Source organism: Furipterus horrens, unplaced genomic scaffold, assembly GCF_987537825.1.
Source record: "Furipterus horrens unplaced genomic scaffold, mFurHor1.1.pri manual_scaffold_3, whole genome shotgun sequence".
NCBI lineage: Eukaryota > Metazoa > Chordata > Mammalia > Chiroptera > Furipteridae > Furipterus > Furipterus horrens.
Genome location: NW_028327173.1, coordinates 166,759,464 through 166,779,446, shown reverse-complemented (window position 1 = coordinate 166,779,446; position 19,983 = coordinate 166,759,464). Strand labels below are relative to the sequence as shown.

Sequence of the window (19,983 nt, the reverse complement as noted above, 5' to 3'; positions counted from 1 at the left end):
TGTTTGCAGGAGCATAGGCGTCATCACGTACATCCTGTGAGTATCCCTGATTCTGCATCTGCCACCCAGCTTAGACCTGGGGGACTGGGAGGAGTGAGAGAAGGGCAAGGAGACAGGCAGGCTGACATTTCCCGAGCACCCACCATGAACCAGATGTGTTCCATCCACACAGCAAACCCAAGGCTAAGCCCTCTTCACTCCATTTCACACATTTGACCCTGGGGCTGGGGTTGGGCAGGACCCCAGGAGGGCAGCCTGTGTCTGTGTCCCGACCATGGCTGGGGATCCACCGCTCAGTGTCACCCAGACCAGAGTTCGCTATGAGGACGTTAGCTCTCACTCAGAAGCCAAGTGACAGCCCTCAAGCTGCTCTGCCCTCCCTGGTCCTGCCTCGTCCTCCCCCTTTCCCCCCCCCCTTTGCCAGCTCTCACATTCTCCCTCCTCCTTTCTCCCAGGGTCTCTCTTTCCTGTTCCTGAAGCATTAAGTTGCTTGAGCAGAGATTTCCTGCACAGCTCTGTGTGTAGCGGCTCTGACACTTTCCACCTTTGTGGCCGTGGGCAAATTCTTAACCTCTTTTTGGGTCTGTTCTTTTCATCAGAAGTTCAACAAACTTCCCACCAGGGGTGTGTTGTGAAGGTTAAATATGATACGAGGGGGGATCCCAGAAAATCTGAATTTATTCATAAAAAATCGTATATTTATTCTTACATGGTTAAACTTCAGTCACCTTTCAAGTACTTTCCAGTTGATGCAATGCACTTATTGAGACTTTTTCCCACTGCTCAGAACAGTTTTTGAACTTGTTGAATTTGATGCTTTTTAGTGCTTCTGCCATTTTTTGTTTCACCTGTTCCACATTAGCAAAATGATTCCCTTTGAGGCCTTTTTTCATCCAGGACAACAAACAAATTGTCTCTCAGGCAAGATCAGGTCTATAGGGAGGGTGGGGCATGGGGTCATGCCATTTTGGTCAAAAACTGCTGAACTCTCAGTGTGGTATGAGCAGGTGCCCTTGTAAATTATCCATCATGAAATGGGCAAATGCTTTCAAAGAATCTTCAAAAAAAGTTACTCAAGCCAAATGCAACCTCTCACAACAATGCCAGCTGGTTACACTGATACAGATGGGTTCCTAAAACACTCACCTGGCAGAGAAGCCTGTACTACAAGGTGCCTGCCATCCAGAAGGTAATTCCAGTTTTTTTTTAGGTTCCCCCTTCATAAGCTGACATGTGCAAATTTCTTAGCACTGCTCTGGCACATAGTATACATGACTGATTTGTAGGTATTCATTCTATCAGAGGTTCCCAACTAGTTTCCCCTCACAGCACACATGGAAAATGCTATTTCTATGGCACACTGGGTAAGAGTCAGCACACAGCCAGACTCAACAGCTGAGGGGATCATTCTCTCAACACTCCGTAAACCAGTTTTCGGACTCATCCAGCAGTACTTGGACTGGGCGCTCTGTATGATGTGGGGGATCCCCTTGAGCTGCAGCAGAGGGTCGAAACGGTGGCTGCACATTAGACCTTTTATTACCCATCACGGTTCAGGCTCCATCCTCTACCCCAGATTAAATTAGAATTGCTAGGGGTGGGATCTGGGCACCAATATATTTTAAAAGCCCCAGAGAAATTTGATGCAAAGAGAGAGAATTTTATGCATTGCTCTATAGTTTCAAACCAAAGCCAGAATATTCACATGTTAGCTCTAGAAACTTTGATTTCTTCAGAACTCTGGTTCCCATTGAAATGTTAAAGAGTTCCAGTGTGCACAGGACACAGAGTCTTCTCACAGCTATTTGAGTTCATACAGTTTCTTGAGTCCCTGCTTCATGGTGGGCATTGTGCCAGGCACTTGGGAAAGTTATGTGATAGTCTTCCCTGCTTGTCTGGAGCTCCCTGTGTTGGGGTGGGGTGAGGAACAGCACCAGATCACTAACTCTCATCCGGTGGTACCAAGGTCGTGGTGGAGGTAGAGCCATGCCTCTGAGACACAGATGGGAGAGGCAATGGTCTGCTGGGGCTTCAGAAGGTTTAATGGTGGGCATAGAGTGGGAGGAGATTGAGTGATTGGTTGATTGATTTGATTTGAACTGAACTATACAGAATGAGGTTAATTCTCCAGGTATAAAGGGAAGGAAGGGCTGTCCTGCTAAGGAAGGGAACAGTTAGTGTGTTAAGTGTGGTGAAATGTACTGAGAATATAGTAGGGACCAACTTTGATGCCATGCTCAGGAGTTTAGATGCAATCCTATAGAGAATGGGGAGTCATAGAAGGTTCTTTGTGTTCTAACAGTGACAATAATAATGGCCATCAATTCCAGGGCTTTAATATGGGCCAGGATTGCATGGAGCATTTTATATACATTTACTCTTCACAATAATCACGTGATGTGGAGACTTTTATTTTCTTCATTTTATAGATGAGGAAACTGCAGCTCAAAGAGGTTGAGTAAGTTACCTAGGTTCACCCAGATAATGAGTGACAGAGCTGGGATTCAAACCAAAGACTGAAATATCAAATATTTTCCAATGCACCGCGCTAAGAAAATGGCAGTGTGGGTGGGGATGACCTTCAAGAGATATTTGACCAACAAAACTTTCTGGCCAGTTAGATGAGGTGAAGAAATGGAAGGAAGAGTCAGAGGTGGCCCCTGTGTTTCCAGCTTGGATACATCTGTGAAGTGACATTATTAATCAAGTCAGGGAGCTCAAGTTTGGGCACAGTGACTTCTGGGAAAACGGCACATCTAGGTGGAGGCTTCCCATAGGCAACTGAGAGTAGATTCAGGAGTCACTGAATGACACCTCCTTGACAAACCCTGCAGGGAGCCTCATACCCCTTTCTGGTCCCTAATGGCCCATCTACTTCCACAGCTGTCAGGCTTTGCTCAGTGGCTCCCTAGCCTAGAAGAGCTCTCTATTCCTTCTCTGGCTGCTGACAACCTCCTCATTCTTCAAGACACATTGATTCTTCAACTCCCCCAAGAAGCCTGCTGTGGGCCTCCCCTCCACCCTGTGTTCCCACAGTCCTTTGTCTGGCCTTCTATTATATTCTGCTTTGTTCTGCTGTGCTTCTCTCTCCTCCTCTTTCGAGTCTTGAAGACACAGTTTCTCTCTGCCAAGTGCTTAGTAGGAGCTCCATAAAGGGTATTGAATTGGACTCAGTTGAAAAGACTGCTGACTGGCTACCCAGAGGGGTCAGGCACTGTTGCTGGGAGCCTCCCAACCCCTTGCAACAGTATGAATCAGCGTTCCCTGAGTCCATCCTCCCCACCTGCATCTACTTTCCTATAGTCATGTGTTCCCTCTCTGTGTGTTCAGCCTAAGTGGAGCATCCCCTTTTCTGGGAGACACGAAGCAGGAAACGCTGGCAAATATCACAGCAGTGAGCTACGACTTTGATGAGGAATTCTTCAGCCAGACCAGCGAGCTGGCCAAGGACTTCATTCAGAAGCTTCTGGTTAAAGAGACCCGGTAAGAGGACAGAGAAAGGCATGAGCTTCTCAGGTTCTGATCTTTTTGCCTTGCCCCAAGACATGTTGGTCAGTCCCCACTTTGTCACAAGCTGTTGTCATCTGCACCATCATGGTCTAATCTGGGCAGGTGCTGAGAAGTGTGGTCTGGCATTCATCTTGTTTGCTCAAGTCTTCCTGCTTGAATTTGAAATGCAGGGAACTGTGTGTATGTGCATGATGTGTGTCTGTGTGTATTTGGAAGTCAGTCCGGGTTTCTCTAGGGCTCATTATCTTGTGCAGTCTGTCCCAAAGACACCTAGAACTAGAATTTGGAAAGGAAAGCAGCAGTTTTCAAGCCAATTCAGGTGGGAGTTAGGGGAGGTGAGTTCAGAGAGGCCAATATGTGGGAGAATAGGAGACATGATAATTCTGCCCCTTCTTCAGGACCCGGGGTGAGCTCTGAGGCTGTGGGATCACAGCAGGAGATGGGCAGGGAATGGTAAGGTGTTGGGTGCCCAGAGCATGGCCTAGTTGAGACATAACTCTAGAAGGTCATGTCTTCTTCGCCTTACAGACATCGGAGAGAGCCAGGGTGGGGTCCTCTCCAGTACAGGAGCTGGATTTCTCCATCCAAGGGTAGCACTAGGTAGGTTCAAAAAGGGCAGAGCAGAGAAGGGATATGGGAGACAGGCAAAAAAACAGAGACCAAAGATATAGCACTGGAAAGCTGGAAGCTCAAAAGAGCACTTAAGACTCTTGTATGGTGTGGCGTTAGGCCCTTCAATTTTGGAACTGAAAATGAAGGTTTATGTGATGTCACTCTTAGAGGAGTCTCCCTGGACCATTTTCTCTGGCGTGCAGAGAATTCAGCCAGTTCCGCATGCATCTCTGCATCCCCCATTACTCTGGCGTGATGGCAGTGACCAAAGAATGCCAAAGTGCAGGTCCAAGAAGAGTGAGAATGAAGCCCTTTGCTCTCAGCGTCTGTCCTCATGACTCATCGCAGTTTCTGTTCTCCATTGCAGGAAACGGCTCACAATCCAAGAGGCTCTCAGGCACCCCTGGATCACGGTAAGGGCACAGTGATGCGTTCCAGTGAACAGGAAGGTCTCTGCTCTGTCGCCAGGGCTCAGCTGGGGTGGCCAAATGCAGAGGCCTCCAGAAAGGCCTTTGTTTGAAATGCTAACACATGGGCACAGATGAAAGCTGGTTGGGGCTCCGAAGGTTCTGGGGCTCTTTCGATAGGTTGATAGGTTTAAGTGTGTATTTCATGGGTTCAGGTGACAAGCAAACCTCACAAACCTCAGCTGTAACCCTTTTTTGGGGGGCGGGGGCAGCCATCTTACAAAGTGTTCTTTGTCGGATCCTTTGTCACTGTCATTCTCAAAGCAGGAATCAGGGCTCCCCAGTTAAAGAGAGAGATTGATGGCAATGAAAAAATCTCAATTTTGTAATCAGAGCTCCTCTGACTTGGGGTCTCTGGGGAAAGGATGACACATAAACCAGTCACCTGGCTTCCTTAGGCACTACCAGCTCTTGGGGAACAGGGCTGAGATGGGGGCCTGGTGGGGAAGAGAGGCAGCTGCTCTCTTAGGGCAATTCCATTCCCTCTAAGGAGGGCAGCGGCGCAAAGGTGACTCCCTGCCTAACCTGCTTTATAATTGTGCTTCCAGCTGCTGGTCTGCCAGAAGGTCTTGTCTAGTCACAGTAAAGCGCTATGCAAAACCCTTTGGGAGGGTGGGAATCAGGAGACTGGGGCTCTGGCCCTACTATAGTATTCGCTCACTTATCATGAGTATTACGTTCTAGAACCCCCCCGATAGGTGAAAATTTGTGAAGTAAGACCCTTACATTTATTTTAGTATTTACATATATTTTAGGGTTTTATAAACCCTTCCCACACACTTATAAACCGTTCCCAGTCCCTTATTAACCTTTTCCACACTTTTATAAACACTACTTATGTTCTTAAAAATATTCTACACTCTTAAACCTACGTAACTTTAACAACATATGTATACAGTACTGCAAAATCCCACGATATAGTGAAAAATCCACGATAAGTAATTACATATAATGTTTTTTAAAAATCCCACAATACAGTGAGGCCGCAATAAGTGAACCGCAATATAGAGAGGGACTACTGTAGTTCTGTTAACTGAGCAGATGTGTGCTCCTGGGACGTGGCCGGACTACCCCCTCACTTTAACTGTTAAACTAGAGAGCTGGCGAGGACAACCTGAGGGTACAGATGAGAAGGGTGGGCGCCTGTGGAAGACGGAGAGTGGGGAGGGCAGGAGTGCTCCAGAGAAGGCCGGGCTCCTCTGCCCATTGAAGGGTAGAGAAGGCCAAGGGCCCTCCAGGTTTGAGGTGGGCTCAGGGCTCAGAGCCAGCAAGTCTCTTGGGCTGCATCCCTGCTCAGCCTGCCGAGCGTAGCCAAGGCCCAGGGAGCCGACTGGCTCTGTCAGCCGTGGCCTTGTGCGCTCCTGCCCTCGAGTGGACGTGTGCAGAGGCTGGCTTCAGCCTGCTTGTCTGTGCGACCGCCCCTAAATGCTATGCATGTGAAGACCCTCTAACGGCCGTGGACCACCCTGCCCTGAAGTGAGCATGCAGGCAGCACCCCTGTACTCCTTGGCCTCGCTTATGGTCTGTAGGGGTGCTCATCCCACCCTGGTCCTCCATGTGGCCTGACGCATGCCATGAATGCCAAAGAGGCTGCTCGTGTGCCTTGTGCCTCCGCCTCAGACTGCCCTTTGGAGCAGGTATCAAATTAACTCTGGCTCTTCTGTCTAAACGCCCGCCAGTCCAAAGGAGAAGACAGAGCCCCAGAACAGCGGAAGGCAGAGCCCACTCAGTTGAAGACCAAACACCTGAGAGAGTACACCCTCAAATGCCATTCAAGCATGCCTCCCAACAATACCTACATTAACTTTGAGCGTTTCGCTCATGTGGTAGAGGACGTGGCTTGGGTAGACCAGGGATGCCATACCCTGGCAGGGGCCCATGACACCATCCAGGATGATGTGGAGGCCCTGGTCTCCATCTTCAATGAGAAGGAAGCTTGGTACCGAGAGGAGAGCGAGAGTGCCCGGCACGACCTCTCCCAGCTCAGGTACGAATTCCGCAAAGTGGAGTCCTTGAAGAAGCTCCTGCGAGAAGACATCCAGACCACAGTGTCCAGCCTCGGAAGCGTGGCCAGGAAATTGGACCGTCTGCAGGTGCAGTTTGAAGCTCTGAGGCAGGAGCTCTCAGCAGACCTACAGTGGATCCAGGAACTGGTGGGAAGCTGCCAGCTGGAGAGCGGCAGCACGGATGGCCTGGGCTCTGGGTTCTGCAGGGACACCAGTGAGCCCCTAGTGGCGCTGCACGACAGATCAGGCGGCGAGGAAGTCCTTGCTGGCCTGAAGCTCTGAGCACAGGAATCTAATCAGTAATGCCCTCTGGGTGGCTTGCAGAAGCCTGTCCCCGATCCCCCTGCTGGGCATCAGCTAGAATCATCCTGCAGGGAGGTGTCTGCAGTGTGCATAGCCTTCCACCCCTTCAGAGAATCCAGAACCACAGAAGTGCTAGTGAGTTAGTCATTCTGCTCCTCCTCTCACCAACCTGCTTTTCTGGGAGCGAGGCTGGCAGGGCAGCCAAGCTGTTCAAACAACTGAGAACAAACACCCTTCAATGTATCTTTCTCCAGAGGGAGGGCGGCTGGCCCTGGGGAGATGCTTGATCCCTGGTTTGTGATCATGGATTTGTGCACATTTCACTTCTCGCCTATATACCTTAGGGGTTCCAGATCTTGGGTAATATTGAGTTCACCACGTTGACAGTATGTCGACTTTTGGTGCTTTCCTGCTTCGGGAGGAGGAATTTAAAACACACAGAGAAAATACTCTTTTCATTTGCATTGACATCACTTACCAAGCACTTACATCTTTGATCTTTATGTTTTTGATCCTTAAAAGAACTTTGTGAGACACAAAGGTGGGTGGCATTATTGTTGCTGTTACTATTACTTTCATGTAACTAATGAGGATGGTGACTCAGAGAGGGACAATGATTTACTCAGGGTCTTTCATAGCTAGTTGATACACATGAAACAGAAACTCGGGGTGCCTGACTCTAAGATGAGGTATATGGGAAGAAACTGTGAGGCTTTGCTGTAAATATTCACCTTAATATTAAAGTTCAGACCCCAGAGGTGAAATGAGCAACTTCACATGTTCCGCCTGGTGTAGGTAGAATGCCTCTTCCCTTCAGATGGTTGTCCGGAGAAGTGTGTCCTAGAGGGCGCAGTTCATGGTTCCTCTCCAGCCTGTGCCTGCCGTAAGGTCTGCCCCAGAGCAGGAGGACGGGGCAGCATCTCAGCCTTCTCCAGCTTTCCCCCTCTGGCTGCGCACTCAGGCCATTGAGCCCTGAGAGGTCTGAGAAACTCCATGAGAGTTTTTGAAGACGGTGGACATTAAGACTGGGAAGCACCAGGTTAAGTGGTCCCTTCTTGACCTCAAGCTTTGAGCACATGTCCCAGTCTCCAAGGACTGTATGATCTTATCACCCTTTTCTTGGAGGAGGGTCCTGTCACCTGGCTCATAGACAGAGCCTGCAGTGCCGGCCTAGCGCTGTGCTAGAAGCTTGGGGGTGGGGATGTATCATTTCAAAGTGTCTTAACAGACTCACAAAACACCCTTGTCAGAGAGGTGGGGTAAATGTTATTCCCAGTTTGGAGATGAGGAAACAGAAGATGTGATTTGCCCAAGGTCATAATAGTGGTGAAAGTGGAGGTCTCCTGATAAGTCTGTTGCTCTTCCTGCTTCTCTTAACTGCCCCAGGCTCCAGGAGTCCACTCTCTGCTTCTAAGGCAGATTTTACTCAGATTCACTCAACCATACATTCACAAATAATTTCTGAGCACTTACCAACTGCCAGGCAGTTGGAGGGGCACTCGGGATACAATGTTAAGAGAAAATAGGCATGTTTCTTGCCTTAACAAAGTTTGCAGTCCAGCGAACAATTCCAACATGAGTCAAGAACATTCTATTCTAGAAAGGTAGGACTGCAGCTGGAACATATGCTATGAAAGAGAAGTATGTGGCACTGCCAGGGCCTGCAGTGGGGTTTGATCTAGTCAGGGAAGGCGTCTGTGAGGTGGTGATGCTGGAGCAGAGATTAGCTAGGCAAACTGGAAAGAAAGAATTGTTCCCTACAGAGCCGGCCTGCCAGGGCTCTGTGGTGGGAGGGGGCATGGGAGGCTGAAATTAGGCAGATAGACAGAAAGCTGGAGGGGCGAGAATAAGGTATTATGTAGATGTGATGTTAAAGAGCTCTGCCTTTATCCCAGGAGTCATGGGACCTATGACGGGTGCCCAGCTGGTGATGGCCCGATGTGCTGGGGGGAAATGACCAGTGAGCAGCACAGATGGGAAGTGGTTTAGGACAAGACATGAGATTTTGATCCCATGAAACCATTTCTTCAAAATCTTACCTCATTTTCTATTAGCATGCTGGATCATTTAAAATATCATATACAGTATTCCCTCACTTATCATGGGTATCACGTTCTAGACACGACACCCCCACCCCGCGCGCAAAAGGTGAAAATCTGTGAAGTAGGAACCTTACATTTATTTTAGTATTTATATATATTTTAAGGCTTTATAAACCCTTCCCACACACTTAAAAACTGTTCCCACTCCCTTATTAACCTTCCCCACTCCCTTATTAACCTTTTCCACACTTTTATAAACACTACTTATGTTCTTAAACATATTCTACACTCTTAAACCTATCTAACTTTAACAACATATGTATACAGTACTGCAAAATCCCGTGATATAGCGAAAAATCCGCGATAAATAATTAAATAAATATTTTAAAAATCCCGTGATACAGTGAGGCCGCAATAAGTGAACCGTGATATAGAGAGGGACTACTGTATAATATTTGTAACAGACACTTTTTTCATCAAATATAAGAAGCCGTATTTTCACCTAATATAAGACACATCATTATTTTATGTACCAAAAATAAGACAGATAAAAAGCCCGAGATGGGAAGTCCAGTAGGAGATCCCTCACACACAAAGCTAGAACTCCCTCAAAGACAGGGTAAGTGACACAGGCGCCAAGAGAAAGGGCCACCGAGAGAAAGGAAAAGCAAGGGAACATGTGTGTCCCAACCTCGACACTAGGTGGCGGGAAGAAAAACCCTCCCCTGAGGACAGGGGCTACAGTAGGTTGGTGGTCCTCATGCCTTCTGAATTGGCACAATCAGTGTGACCCAGAAGAACCTCAAGTAGAGAATCTCATGTCAGACAGTCTGAGGATGGGAGGCCCTGACGGCTGGCAGAAGCAGCGTGAACACCTGCCTCCACTTCAGACCGACAGTTATGATACGATGCCATTGACTGGGAGAAAAGCCCTGGTTTCAGAGATCCAAAAATGTGCATCTAGGAATCAAGGGAAGGTGGCAAAGCTGTTCATGTCCTGCCTGAGAGAACTGGGACAAATGGCCCATCTGCAATCTCTCCAAGAATTTACCTGTTCTGTCAGAGTACACGGTGTACTCGTGTGGCATATGACACTGTAAATATTAAAGGTCCTTTGGCCATGTCAACAGACTTTGACCTCACACAGCCAGGTTTCCTAAGGAAAGGAGGCCCGTGATTGAGCAACTCAGGGGAAACTTTCCTGTGAATATCAAAATAAAATGCAGTAAATGAGTAAGATGTTGATGATGATTTGAATGAGGGAGGCTGGGAAGAGGGAGGGAGAAGTGGTTATTTTAGAATCGTGGCAGCAGCCATGCACTCTGCATGCTGGGAAGTCCCCGAGGTGAACCACCGGCAACCCTTATTTTATAGCATTTTACAGGACAGGGCTTGTGTAAAGTCACCCAGCTAGTCAGGACTGCAAGAGGGCAGTTGTCCTCTTTATGTTCAAGTCCAGTCACTAGTAAAGATTTGCCATTTAGATGTTTTATAAACAGATCCTTTTCTGTACTAAGAACTTCCAAAGACAAATCGAGGTGAACTGAGAAATGCCCTCCAAGTCTTTCAGGGACATCAGAGAAGACTGTGGTCTTCCCTGTCACCTGGCCAGTCCAACCTGCATCACCCTTTGGCATCAGAACCTGACGCTGAGGAGAACCCAAGGGGGCCCAGCCAGAGGGCCTGCTGACCTTCTCTCCATATGCCCCCAGCTGGAATTTTAACAGCAGGGTCAAGGGCAGGGCAGGGTTGATGGTCCTTAGTAGCTGAGTGTCCCTGGCACTGGTACGTGGAGGGAGGAAGGCCTGGGGGCACTGCCCTGTGGGCAGACCCATCTGCTGTCAGATTTTTCATCCACCAGGCTGTTGATGAAAGGTTAGCCGCTGTGCTCTGTGCAAATGCCATCCTGGACTATGGGGGAGGGGAGGGGGAGTGTGTGACATCTTCCTGAATAACGGTTCCCAGGGAAGCTGGAGAGTCAGCTCCTGGGAAAGACGACCCCCTGTCCCTGCTCTGAAGCAGATCCATATGGCACATGATTACTCCTCTTGCACTGGGAAAGGGTGGGGGTTACCAATGATTCTGCAGATGCAGGGGGTGGGCAATAAAGGGGTGGGGCAGACTAATAATGATAAGAGAAGCCGGAGTTGACCAGAGTATCCTCCATGAATCCCCTCCCTGCACAGCCCACCCTCCCTGACAGGTGATTATAAACACGGTGGTTTCCCACCTCACTCCATCACATGGTGCAGTCAGACCATGTGGCGGCTTTGTGCCCAGATACCATCCCCGCTGTTAATGCCTGTGGAACCAAAGGGCCTTTTCTCCTTTGTCTGTGACACTCTTGGCCTGTGGAGAAGACTGCCCTGGAGGAGAAACCCAGCAGTGGGCATATTTGAGGAACAGAAGGGGCCAGTTCAGTTGAACAAACACTGATTGTGCTCTGGCTCTGGAGAAAGGTGACAGATAAGGACAAGACAACTCCTGAATGCAAGACTCAGTGGGTGGGACAAATGGGGGCTTAACCAACTGAGAGATGGGAAAGGCTGTGGTGAGTGGTAAAAGAGAGGTACCTAATATTCTAGAAAACAGGAGAGAGATGAATTCTGATTGAGTAAAGTTACAAGGGGAGGCCAAGGGCAGAAACATGCTCCACATCCACCCCTCCCCAGCCCCAAACTGCAGCATCGTGGAGAAGCTGCCTAGTAGAATCTGGAGGGATGGGGATAAACCCAGATAGGGGCCAGGAACCTGGGCTGTGAAATGGAGATTAAAGAGAAGGAGGTGACAGAGATTTAAAAGAGAGAGTTTTTGTTTTAAACTTTTTATTATGGGAAATTTTCAAAGCTTGCCCAAAAGTATTGAGAATGGTATAGTGAATTCCACCTACCTATTTCCAGCTTCAACCTTGAGCACATCATGGCCAGTCCTCTCTCATTCATCTCCACCACTACTTTTTCTGGAGTATTTTAAAGCAAATTCAGACTTATTTAACTCATACATTCTCCAGCTTGAATCTCTGGTAAGGGCTTTTCTTTTGAATGTTAGCACTGTGCCACAATCACACCTGACAGAATCAGGAATCATTCTTTAACAGCATCTGGATACACATTCTATACTCAATTGTCCCCTCTTGTCTCAAGGATGTTCTGTTACAGTTGGTTTGTTCAAATCAGGATCCACACAGAGTCCACACATGGCATTTGGTTGTTTTGTCTCTCAAGTATCCTGTCTCCTGTAACAGTATGGGAGGGGCAGATTGTGAAGCTTTTCTTGGGGATGAGAAATTGCCCAGAAGACTGAAAGCCCTGGAGAGTGGAGAAAAAGTGAGAGTGTATCCCTGCTGAGACCTGACTCAGAAAAGTGAGACCACGTCAGGCAAGGAAAAGGGCATTCCTTTCTCTTCCCATTGACTTGTTCCATGTAGGGACAACCTGCAGGGACACATCCTTTGTGTGGCTCTTTCTCCCCAGCCCCACACACACCCCATATTTATAAGGAGGCAGAGACTCGGGCACCTGTAAGAATCCTGAGCTCCTTTCAGGAGCTGAGGTGAAACCAGCAGGGGTTAGGCTTCAGCCAGCAGAACAGCCAGCAAAGGGAGAAATGGACGGGCCACCCATGGAGAGACTCCATTAAAGGAGATCGGGGAGGGAGGGGGGCTAGAGTGACAGACCTGGGCAGAAGAGGGAAGTGGGCGCTCAGGTGTCTCTGGCTCTTGGTGGAGGATGGGGCTGGAGAAATGGCACAGATGGAGGTGTGAAAAGTTGCAATCTGTTTGCAGTTTCTAGAGGAGGCCTGGTGTTTAGAGAAAATTTTCTGCAGTGCCTCTTCTGAAAAGCCAGGGTTCCTTTCTTCTGCCGGGAGGATGGCTGCTGCTTCATCTCCCTGTGCAGTGGATGTCGGTGCTGACCTGGCACACCCCGCTGGGCTTTTCAAAGGCATTTGCACCTACAGAACAAAACCTGACTTCAGCCACAGCGTTCTGTCTTCCTTGCCTCCCTGACATTTTGTTGAGACACCAAACATGCTCCTCGAAGCCTGGTCAGAATTGCCAAACTCTGGGAACCCCAGGGACTACAGGCTGGAGGAAGGTGGGCAGTGTCTGTTTGCAGAGAGGTGGGGGTGAAGGTCAAGAGAAGGCAGAACATAGCTCCGTTCCCCTCCCCCCAATACTCCCAATTTAATCATAAGTGTTAGTGCCATATTTCTTCTGGGAGCAGATTTCACTGCAGAATTTACATCTCTGTGACTTCAAGGCTTAGATGAGAGTGTCAGCAGTTGGGAGGCCTCTTAGCAACCAAGGAAGCCCATTGATTAGGAAAGGCCAGGTTGAGAGATTTAAACCCCGGGTGGCCTCCTCCTCAAAGGGCTTGCTGTTTTGTGTAGCATGAAGACAGAACCCAAGAAGTAATTGTATCACCTCCCGTGAATGGCCTCTGGGAATGGTCCCACCTGATAGTATTTTAGTTGGGCCTCTCCACTCACTCACTGGCACTGCTGTGACCAGTTGGCAGATGGAATTCTCACTAATGGGATTCCCCTTGCCTGCATGTTGACCTTCCACAGCCATGGGGTTTAGGCATCTCTCTTCTGGCAAGGGTGCCCATGAGTAACTGGCTAAAAAGAGGTCCCTTTCCTCCCAGAGTCTACTGATGCTGCCTCATGAGACTCTCCAAGTGGAGCGCAGGCGTCCACTGCAAGTGCTGGGCTCCAAGGGGAAGTGCAGACGTTAGTGAAGTCAGAGGTAGAAATGTTTGGTGGGTTGGGGGAGGGAGGAAATCACCTTGGAAAGGAGACACCAGTTGCTGGGAGGTGCCGGGGAGGGGAACTAACAAAATAAATAAATAAATGCAGACTAAAATGTCAATGACATGCTGTGGAGAAATAGGGCACAGTGAGTTATGTGAAGCAGTTGGGGTGCTACTTTATATGGGATGGTCAAGGAAGGCCTCCCTGAGGTGGTGACATTTAAGCAAGGACCTGAACAAAGTGACAAAGTGAATACAAGCAACAGCCGGGGCAAAACCCTGAGGCCTTGGGTTCCTGGACCAGCAAGCAGACCAGTGTGATGAGAACCACATCGATAGGAAGGAGAGTGGGAGGAAATCAGATTGGAGAAGGAACCATATGGTTCAGGCCTTGGGGGTCTTGGTGAGCATGTTGAGTTCCATTAAGAGTGCCAGGAAGCTGCTGGAAAGGCTTTGATGCCAGGACCAGGCAGGCTCGTCCTCTTGTGTCTCCATTCCAGCTGAGACCTAGACCCAGGGCTGGGTTTGCAGGTGTGGCAGAGCAGCTGAGAGGTAATTAGGAGAGAGCTGGGAGAGCTTAACCTGATGATCTGTCCCCTCAGTGCCCCCTCTCCCTCTCCCCTCCCCTCCCCTCTCTCCTTCTTTTCTGGTCCCTCTCCACCTTCCTCCTTCCCCTCCCTTCTTTCCTCCTGCACTCTGGTCCAAACCACTCGGTTCCAGTTTGGGAGGGTGACTCGCCCCTGGCTTTCTCATTTTCTCTCACATGACAAGGTTGTGCGCACTCTCCCCTCTGACCCCCACAGAACTCTGCTGACTCCCAGGCAGAGCTGCGGGGAGTCATTGTGTTTGGACACCTTGTCATGGTGTCATGGCTGCTGATCCAGGTGCCTAGCCTCTCACTGGCAGGAGTGAGCAGGTCCCAGGTCCAAGGATTTTATTCCAGTTTGTCTTTTCAGCAGCTCAGGGAAACAATTTCACATACAACTATTAAGCACCCACTGCTGTATGCTCTGAGTGGGGAGGAGGTGGCGTCAGGAACACTGGCAAAAACATGAAGACAATTCTGTGCCCTCAAGTTGTTTCCCACCAGTGGGACAACTCCCACGCGGAGCTGACTGGGATATGTGATATATGGAATAAAGGAGCTCACAGGTGTTTTGGTCATGTTGGGGAGAGAGGCATTGTGTCTTGGACATTGTCTTAAAGGAGGCCACATTTGAATTGCGCTTTGAAACACATGGAGGCCTTCCAGGAGGGAGGGGATTGAGTGGACATGGGAAGGGCCTCCTGCCCGGAGATTTTAAGTTCAGAGCAGTGTGAGCCAGCAGCATGCACAGGCCTCCCCCAGTGCCTAGCACAGTGATGAAAAATAAACAAGCATGGTTAAGAGACGAGATCAGCATGCAGGAACCAATAAGCTCCCTCACTCCACACTCACTGAGGTGCTAGATGAGACCTTGCTGTGAGGAGGCTGTCGGAGCCAAGAGAAAAACAGAGCTGGATGGGAATTTATGGATTATCCTGGGCAGTTCATTTCTTGAGGTCACGGAGTTCTTGGAGAATCGATGAAAGCTATCTACTCTGCAGAAGAAAGGTATATCTGTACATAAACACTAATTTTTTTTATTGAGATATAATTCACATTTCATAAATCAGCCACTTAAAAGTTTACAATTCAGTGGTTTTTAGTATATTCACAAGATTGTGCAGCATTCGTCGCTATATGATTTCAGGACATTTTGTCACCCTGAAGGAAACTCAATATCCTTTAGCAGTCATTCCCCATTTGCCCTCTCGCCAGCCCCTGGAAACTAAGCTACTGTTTGCCTCTGTGAATTTGCCTATTCTGGACATAGTATGTAAATAGAATCATACAATATGTGGCCTTTTGTATCTGCTTCTTCCACTTAGAGTGTTTTCAAAGTTCACTCACAGTGTAGCATGGATGACACGTCATTCATTTTCATGAGTTATATTCCATTGTGTGGATGGACCATATTTTGTCTGTCCATCATCAGTGAATGCATTCTTCGGTTGTTTCCACTTTCTGAGTATTGTAAATAATGCAGCTGTGAATATTCATGGACAAGCTTACACACTAAAATTTACAAACCATTTTAGAAGGTTCACAGAACCCCCAAAACCCACCTCTTGATCTCTTGATCTTGGAAAACCTGGTTTTATTTACAAAATGGAAGGCATTCAAGAGGGAATGGACTCATCAAATTGTATACATTAAATATATTTAGTTTTTTGGTAAAAATAAAACTTTTTAAGATAAAATAAATTTTAAAAAGAGAGAATGGAGAAGGTTATCAATAATTTATAGTTATTTATTGAGCATCTTGACATACCCACATTCATTTAATCCTAAACAACTCAGTGACACAACGTTATTTATTGTCCCCGTATTACAGAGGAGAAAATTGAGGCTCAGAGAAGTCATCCAGGCTTCTTGGAGAAGTCAGGATTTAAGTTGAGCCTTGACTGTCAGACTGTGAAAGGCAGCTACACATTCTGTTTCCTCCTGACCTCCATCAAAGCCCCCGTTTCTTTCCATTTATTTTTGGAGTACTAATGTCCTGTATGCCAGCAAGGCATCCATTTTCCTAAGGCCCGTTAGGCCCAGTGCATAGTGGGCATCCTAAACTCCTGTACAATGACCCTTCCCCAAAGTGATCTGTGATGGAAAGCCCTGCCTCCCTCCCTTCCCCTTCCTGGAGCTCAGCCTCCATCCCGGCCTGCATGTGTGCCTGGCTGTGGTAATAAGAACTCAGGGGCACCAAGGGCATCTCCTAAGTAGCTGAGACATCTGTAAACGTTGCCCTCAGTGTGATGTCCCTCGGCAGGCCCTGCCCAACGGAAAGGCTCCAGGGTCAGGCTAAGGATGGAGAGTGGTCAGGGCTTCTGCAGAGGGGGCAGCTGCTGTCCATAGCTCAGTGTCAGCTGCTCTGCTCTACTTTGTCTCCCAGCCCGTGGACAACCAGCAAGCCTTGGTGCGCAGGGAATCTGTGGTCAACCTGGAGAACTTCAAGAAGCAGTATGTCCGCAGGCGGTGGAAGGTGCGTCAGGGCTTAGAGATGGGGGGCTGCGGGTGCAGGGGACCCATGTGGGTCCTGGTTCCTTCCAGGGTATCGGTGCACATTCTCACCTGGCAGCTCCTTTTCTCTCCCTCCTTCAGCTCTCTTTCAGCATTGTCTCCTTGTGTAACCACCTCACCCGCTCCCTGATGAAGAAGGTGCACCTGAGGCCAGAGGAGAACCTGGTGGGTGAATGCGGTGCCCTCTTCTGGGGTGGAGTTCACGGGTGGCTGGGAGCTCAGGGATGAAGGGGAGCAAATGGGTGTTAACTGTTCCCAGGCAGTTCTGCTGGTCCTGCCCGCCTCTGCACTGTGTGGTTAGTGGAGGCCAAAACATGTTATCATTTGTAAAAGGGGGTTAACAATAGTTCCTGCCTCATAGGGTAGTCGTGAGTACCAAATGATGACGTATTCTTAGAACCTGACACTCAAGCCTTCAGTACATATTAGCAGTTATTATTGTTGATAAAATACTCCTGTAGACTTCAGAGTACAGTGCCAGTGCTTCTGAGTGCAGTCTTAGTATTTCAGCTGATAGAGGCTCCATGGACAGATGCTCCCCATTGCTCACTGAGGTGGTGAGGAGCCCAGGAGTGTCTCAATGGCACAGGTCAGGAACAGAAGGTGACGCCTTCTCAGGACGGGGCTTGAAGGCAGCTGCCTGCGACAGATGGGCAGTCAGCCCTGAGCAGCCTCACAACACAAGCATTTGGGCTGAATCCCAGGACCCAGTACAGCCCCTTTGTTCCTCCCAATCCTGCCCCCTTCCCTGATATACACACATCCTGGGGTCCTCTTTCTTCAGACTGAGCTTTTTAAAAAAATTTATTTATTTACTTTTAGAGAGAGAGGAAGGGAGGGAGAAAGAGAGTGAGAGAAACATTGATGTGCGAGAACATCGGCTAACTCTCGCACGCCCCCAACTGGGGACCTGGCCCACAACCCGGGCATGTGCCCTGACTGGGAATTGAACTGGTGACCTTTTGCTATGCAGGACAATGCCCAGTCCACTGAGCCATGTTGATCAGGGCCTGAGCTCTTATTGATTCTTGCCCTTGTCCAGGCCTTGAGGATTTATGGCTCCAGAGGACTAAAACAACTGTGTGGCTTTGGCCAGACCATGTCCCGTCCCTGGTCATTTTCCTCATCTGCTATAAAAGGGATTGGACTCCCTCCCCCTGAAAATCCTTGTTAATGGCAGACAGACTTTCCCCCAGTTTACTTTTTTATTGTTTGGCTCTGACGCACACTAAAAAGTTGCTATTCAGCAGAGCTTGAGCTATTTTTATTGTTATAGTCAGGCCTGGTCCAGGATGTATTTGGCTAAAGTTGATCTTGACCTTGGATTTCCAGGTGGCTTAGGCCAGGGGAGGGCAAGAAGGCCCTGGGAAGGCACACGGCATGCCTTTCAGCTGAGTTGCCCTGGTATAAATCAGGCCATGCATAGACAGGACCAGAGAGTATTGAAAGGATTATAAATTTCTATGCTAAGTTTTGTCTTTGTGTAAACATTTAAAAATAGTCCCCTCGTTACTCAAATGCTGAGCATCATTAGCTCAAGGGCTCACCCTACAAGTGGAAAAGGATTGGGTTCTAGACAACTATTATAAAGTTTTCCCAAAGGGACTTCCCTTAAAAAAAAAAAATGGTTCTTTTGTTTAGGAAGCATTAAAATTGAACAGCTTACAACAGATATTTTTATAATGTGCTTAAGTCTTTCTGAATTAGTACATCTTTTAATAATTTTGATAGTTTGCTAGACCAATGTGGCCTGAATGAAAAAGGCTGTGTGACCTCCAGGGCTTCAGCTTTGGTTTAGCCATGGAATGTGCTTTCCTCTTTTCCTCTTTCATGAACATGGAGAACTGCACAGCAAGGCTTGCTCAAGGTGCTGCCTAAACCAGTCAAGGAAGAGAGAGTATGGAGAGGGGGTGTGGTATCAGAGGCTGGGGAGGTCTGGGTGCCTCCCTTCTCCCCACCCTCCTCTCTAGTCTGAGCTCAGGAGACCTATCAGCCCACAGGCCATGTATTCAAGTGGTCTTTGTCCCGTGGCAGCCACCAGATATAATTTTCATTATTGTTATAATTTGGCTTCTCCTGGTGCGCAGTTCCCCCAGATGCTCTGCCTGTTTTCCTTCCTCCTGGGAAGGAAGCCTCCAGGCATTTGGTCTGGCCCCAATTCAGGTCCCATCCCACCCCTACCTGACCCACACCCAGTCTCTGGACGAAACAACAGCCTCCTACCTCTCTGGCTTGCAGGCCCCTGGCCCAGGTGTACCAGGCCAGGTTGCCCAGCACAGCCCCGTTCCCGACATCTTGTGACCCTCTCGCCCTGAGTCTCTCTCTCTATCTTTTTTTTTTTTCTAGAGGAATTGCGAGAGTGACACAGAGGAGGACATCGCCCAGAGGAAAGCCCTCCACCCCCGGAGGAGGAGCAGTACCTCCTAACTGCCTGGCTCTCAGTGACCACGGAGGAGGCCCAGGCCCAGCAGGCCTTCCTTCTGTGCAGACTCTTGGTCCCTGTTTGTCACCAGCACCCAGGCATTCTTCATTCCTGAACATTTTGCAAGAGAGATGGGCCTGCAGGATTCAGAAGAGTTTGCGGGGGAGCCAGGAGACTCTGGGAGCTGTGGCTGCTTCCTGTGGAGGAGGGGTGGCGTTCCCAAAGCTCCTATTCGCCACAAAATGGGCTCTCATCTGTCTGCCAGCCTTGGAGCCTGGAGTGCAGGTGTGGACTTAAGAAAACAATGTAAATGAACATTTTGTCAAGGGTGAAGGTCAGACTCAGGCAGTTTTCCTCACAGGATGAGGGAGTTCAGAACCAGCCTGGTCAATAATTATACCAGGAGGACAGAGGCCTCCCCCATGGGGACAAGCCAAGTGAGTGAAGTGAATCTTGGGGTGTGAGGGACCAATCCTGTGACCTCCTGGAACCCACGTGGAGTCAGCACATCAGGCTGACTGACATATTGGACTTTCTAAAGCAGCCCATTGCCAGCCCGCTGTATTGTAATTTTTTTTTTCATTTTTATTAAACTTCTGGTTTACCTGATGCTTGGCTTCTTCTAGGGCCATCTCCTTCTGGTTTTCTTTAACTCAGGTGCCTATGACTCTGGGGGAGCACCCGGGGTTAGGGTTCTGAGTGGATAGTACCCCCCCTAGATTACAAGACACCCATCTTCTAGAACGTTCCCTATATCAGCCCAGATATGG

The 19,983-nt window shown here is 48.8% G+C and overlaps 1 protein-coding gene across 5 annotated transcripts in view; it reads left to right on the top strand.

Moving 5' to 3' along the window:
- DAPK2 (death associated protein kinase 2) overlaps window positions 1–19,276 on the top strand; it is a 111,965-nt gene extending 92,689 nt beyond the window's left edge. For 3 of the 5 annotated variants that reach the window (XM_090270742.1, XM_090270741.1, XM_090270744.1), the window contains 4 exons: window positions 10–36; window positions 3,331–3,483; window positions 4,490–4,535; window positions 6,269–9,015. In XM_090270742.1, coding sequence (XP_090126868.1) covers window positions 10–36; window positions 3,331–3,483; window positions 4,490–4,535; window positions 6,269–6,877 — 835 coding nt within the window. In that variant the 3' untranslated portion in view covers window positions 6,878–9,015. Of the gene's footprint in view, window positions 1–9; window positions 37–3,330; window positions 3,484–4,489; window positions 4,536–6,268; window positions 9,016–16,663; window positions 16,754–16,872; window positions 16,957–19,137 lie in introns of those variants that run through there. The other 2 variants (XM_090270743.1, XM_090270745.1) reach the window with 2 other exon arrangements.
- The last annotated feature ends 707 nt before the right edge of the window (window positions 19,277–19,983 follow it).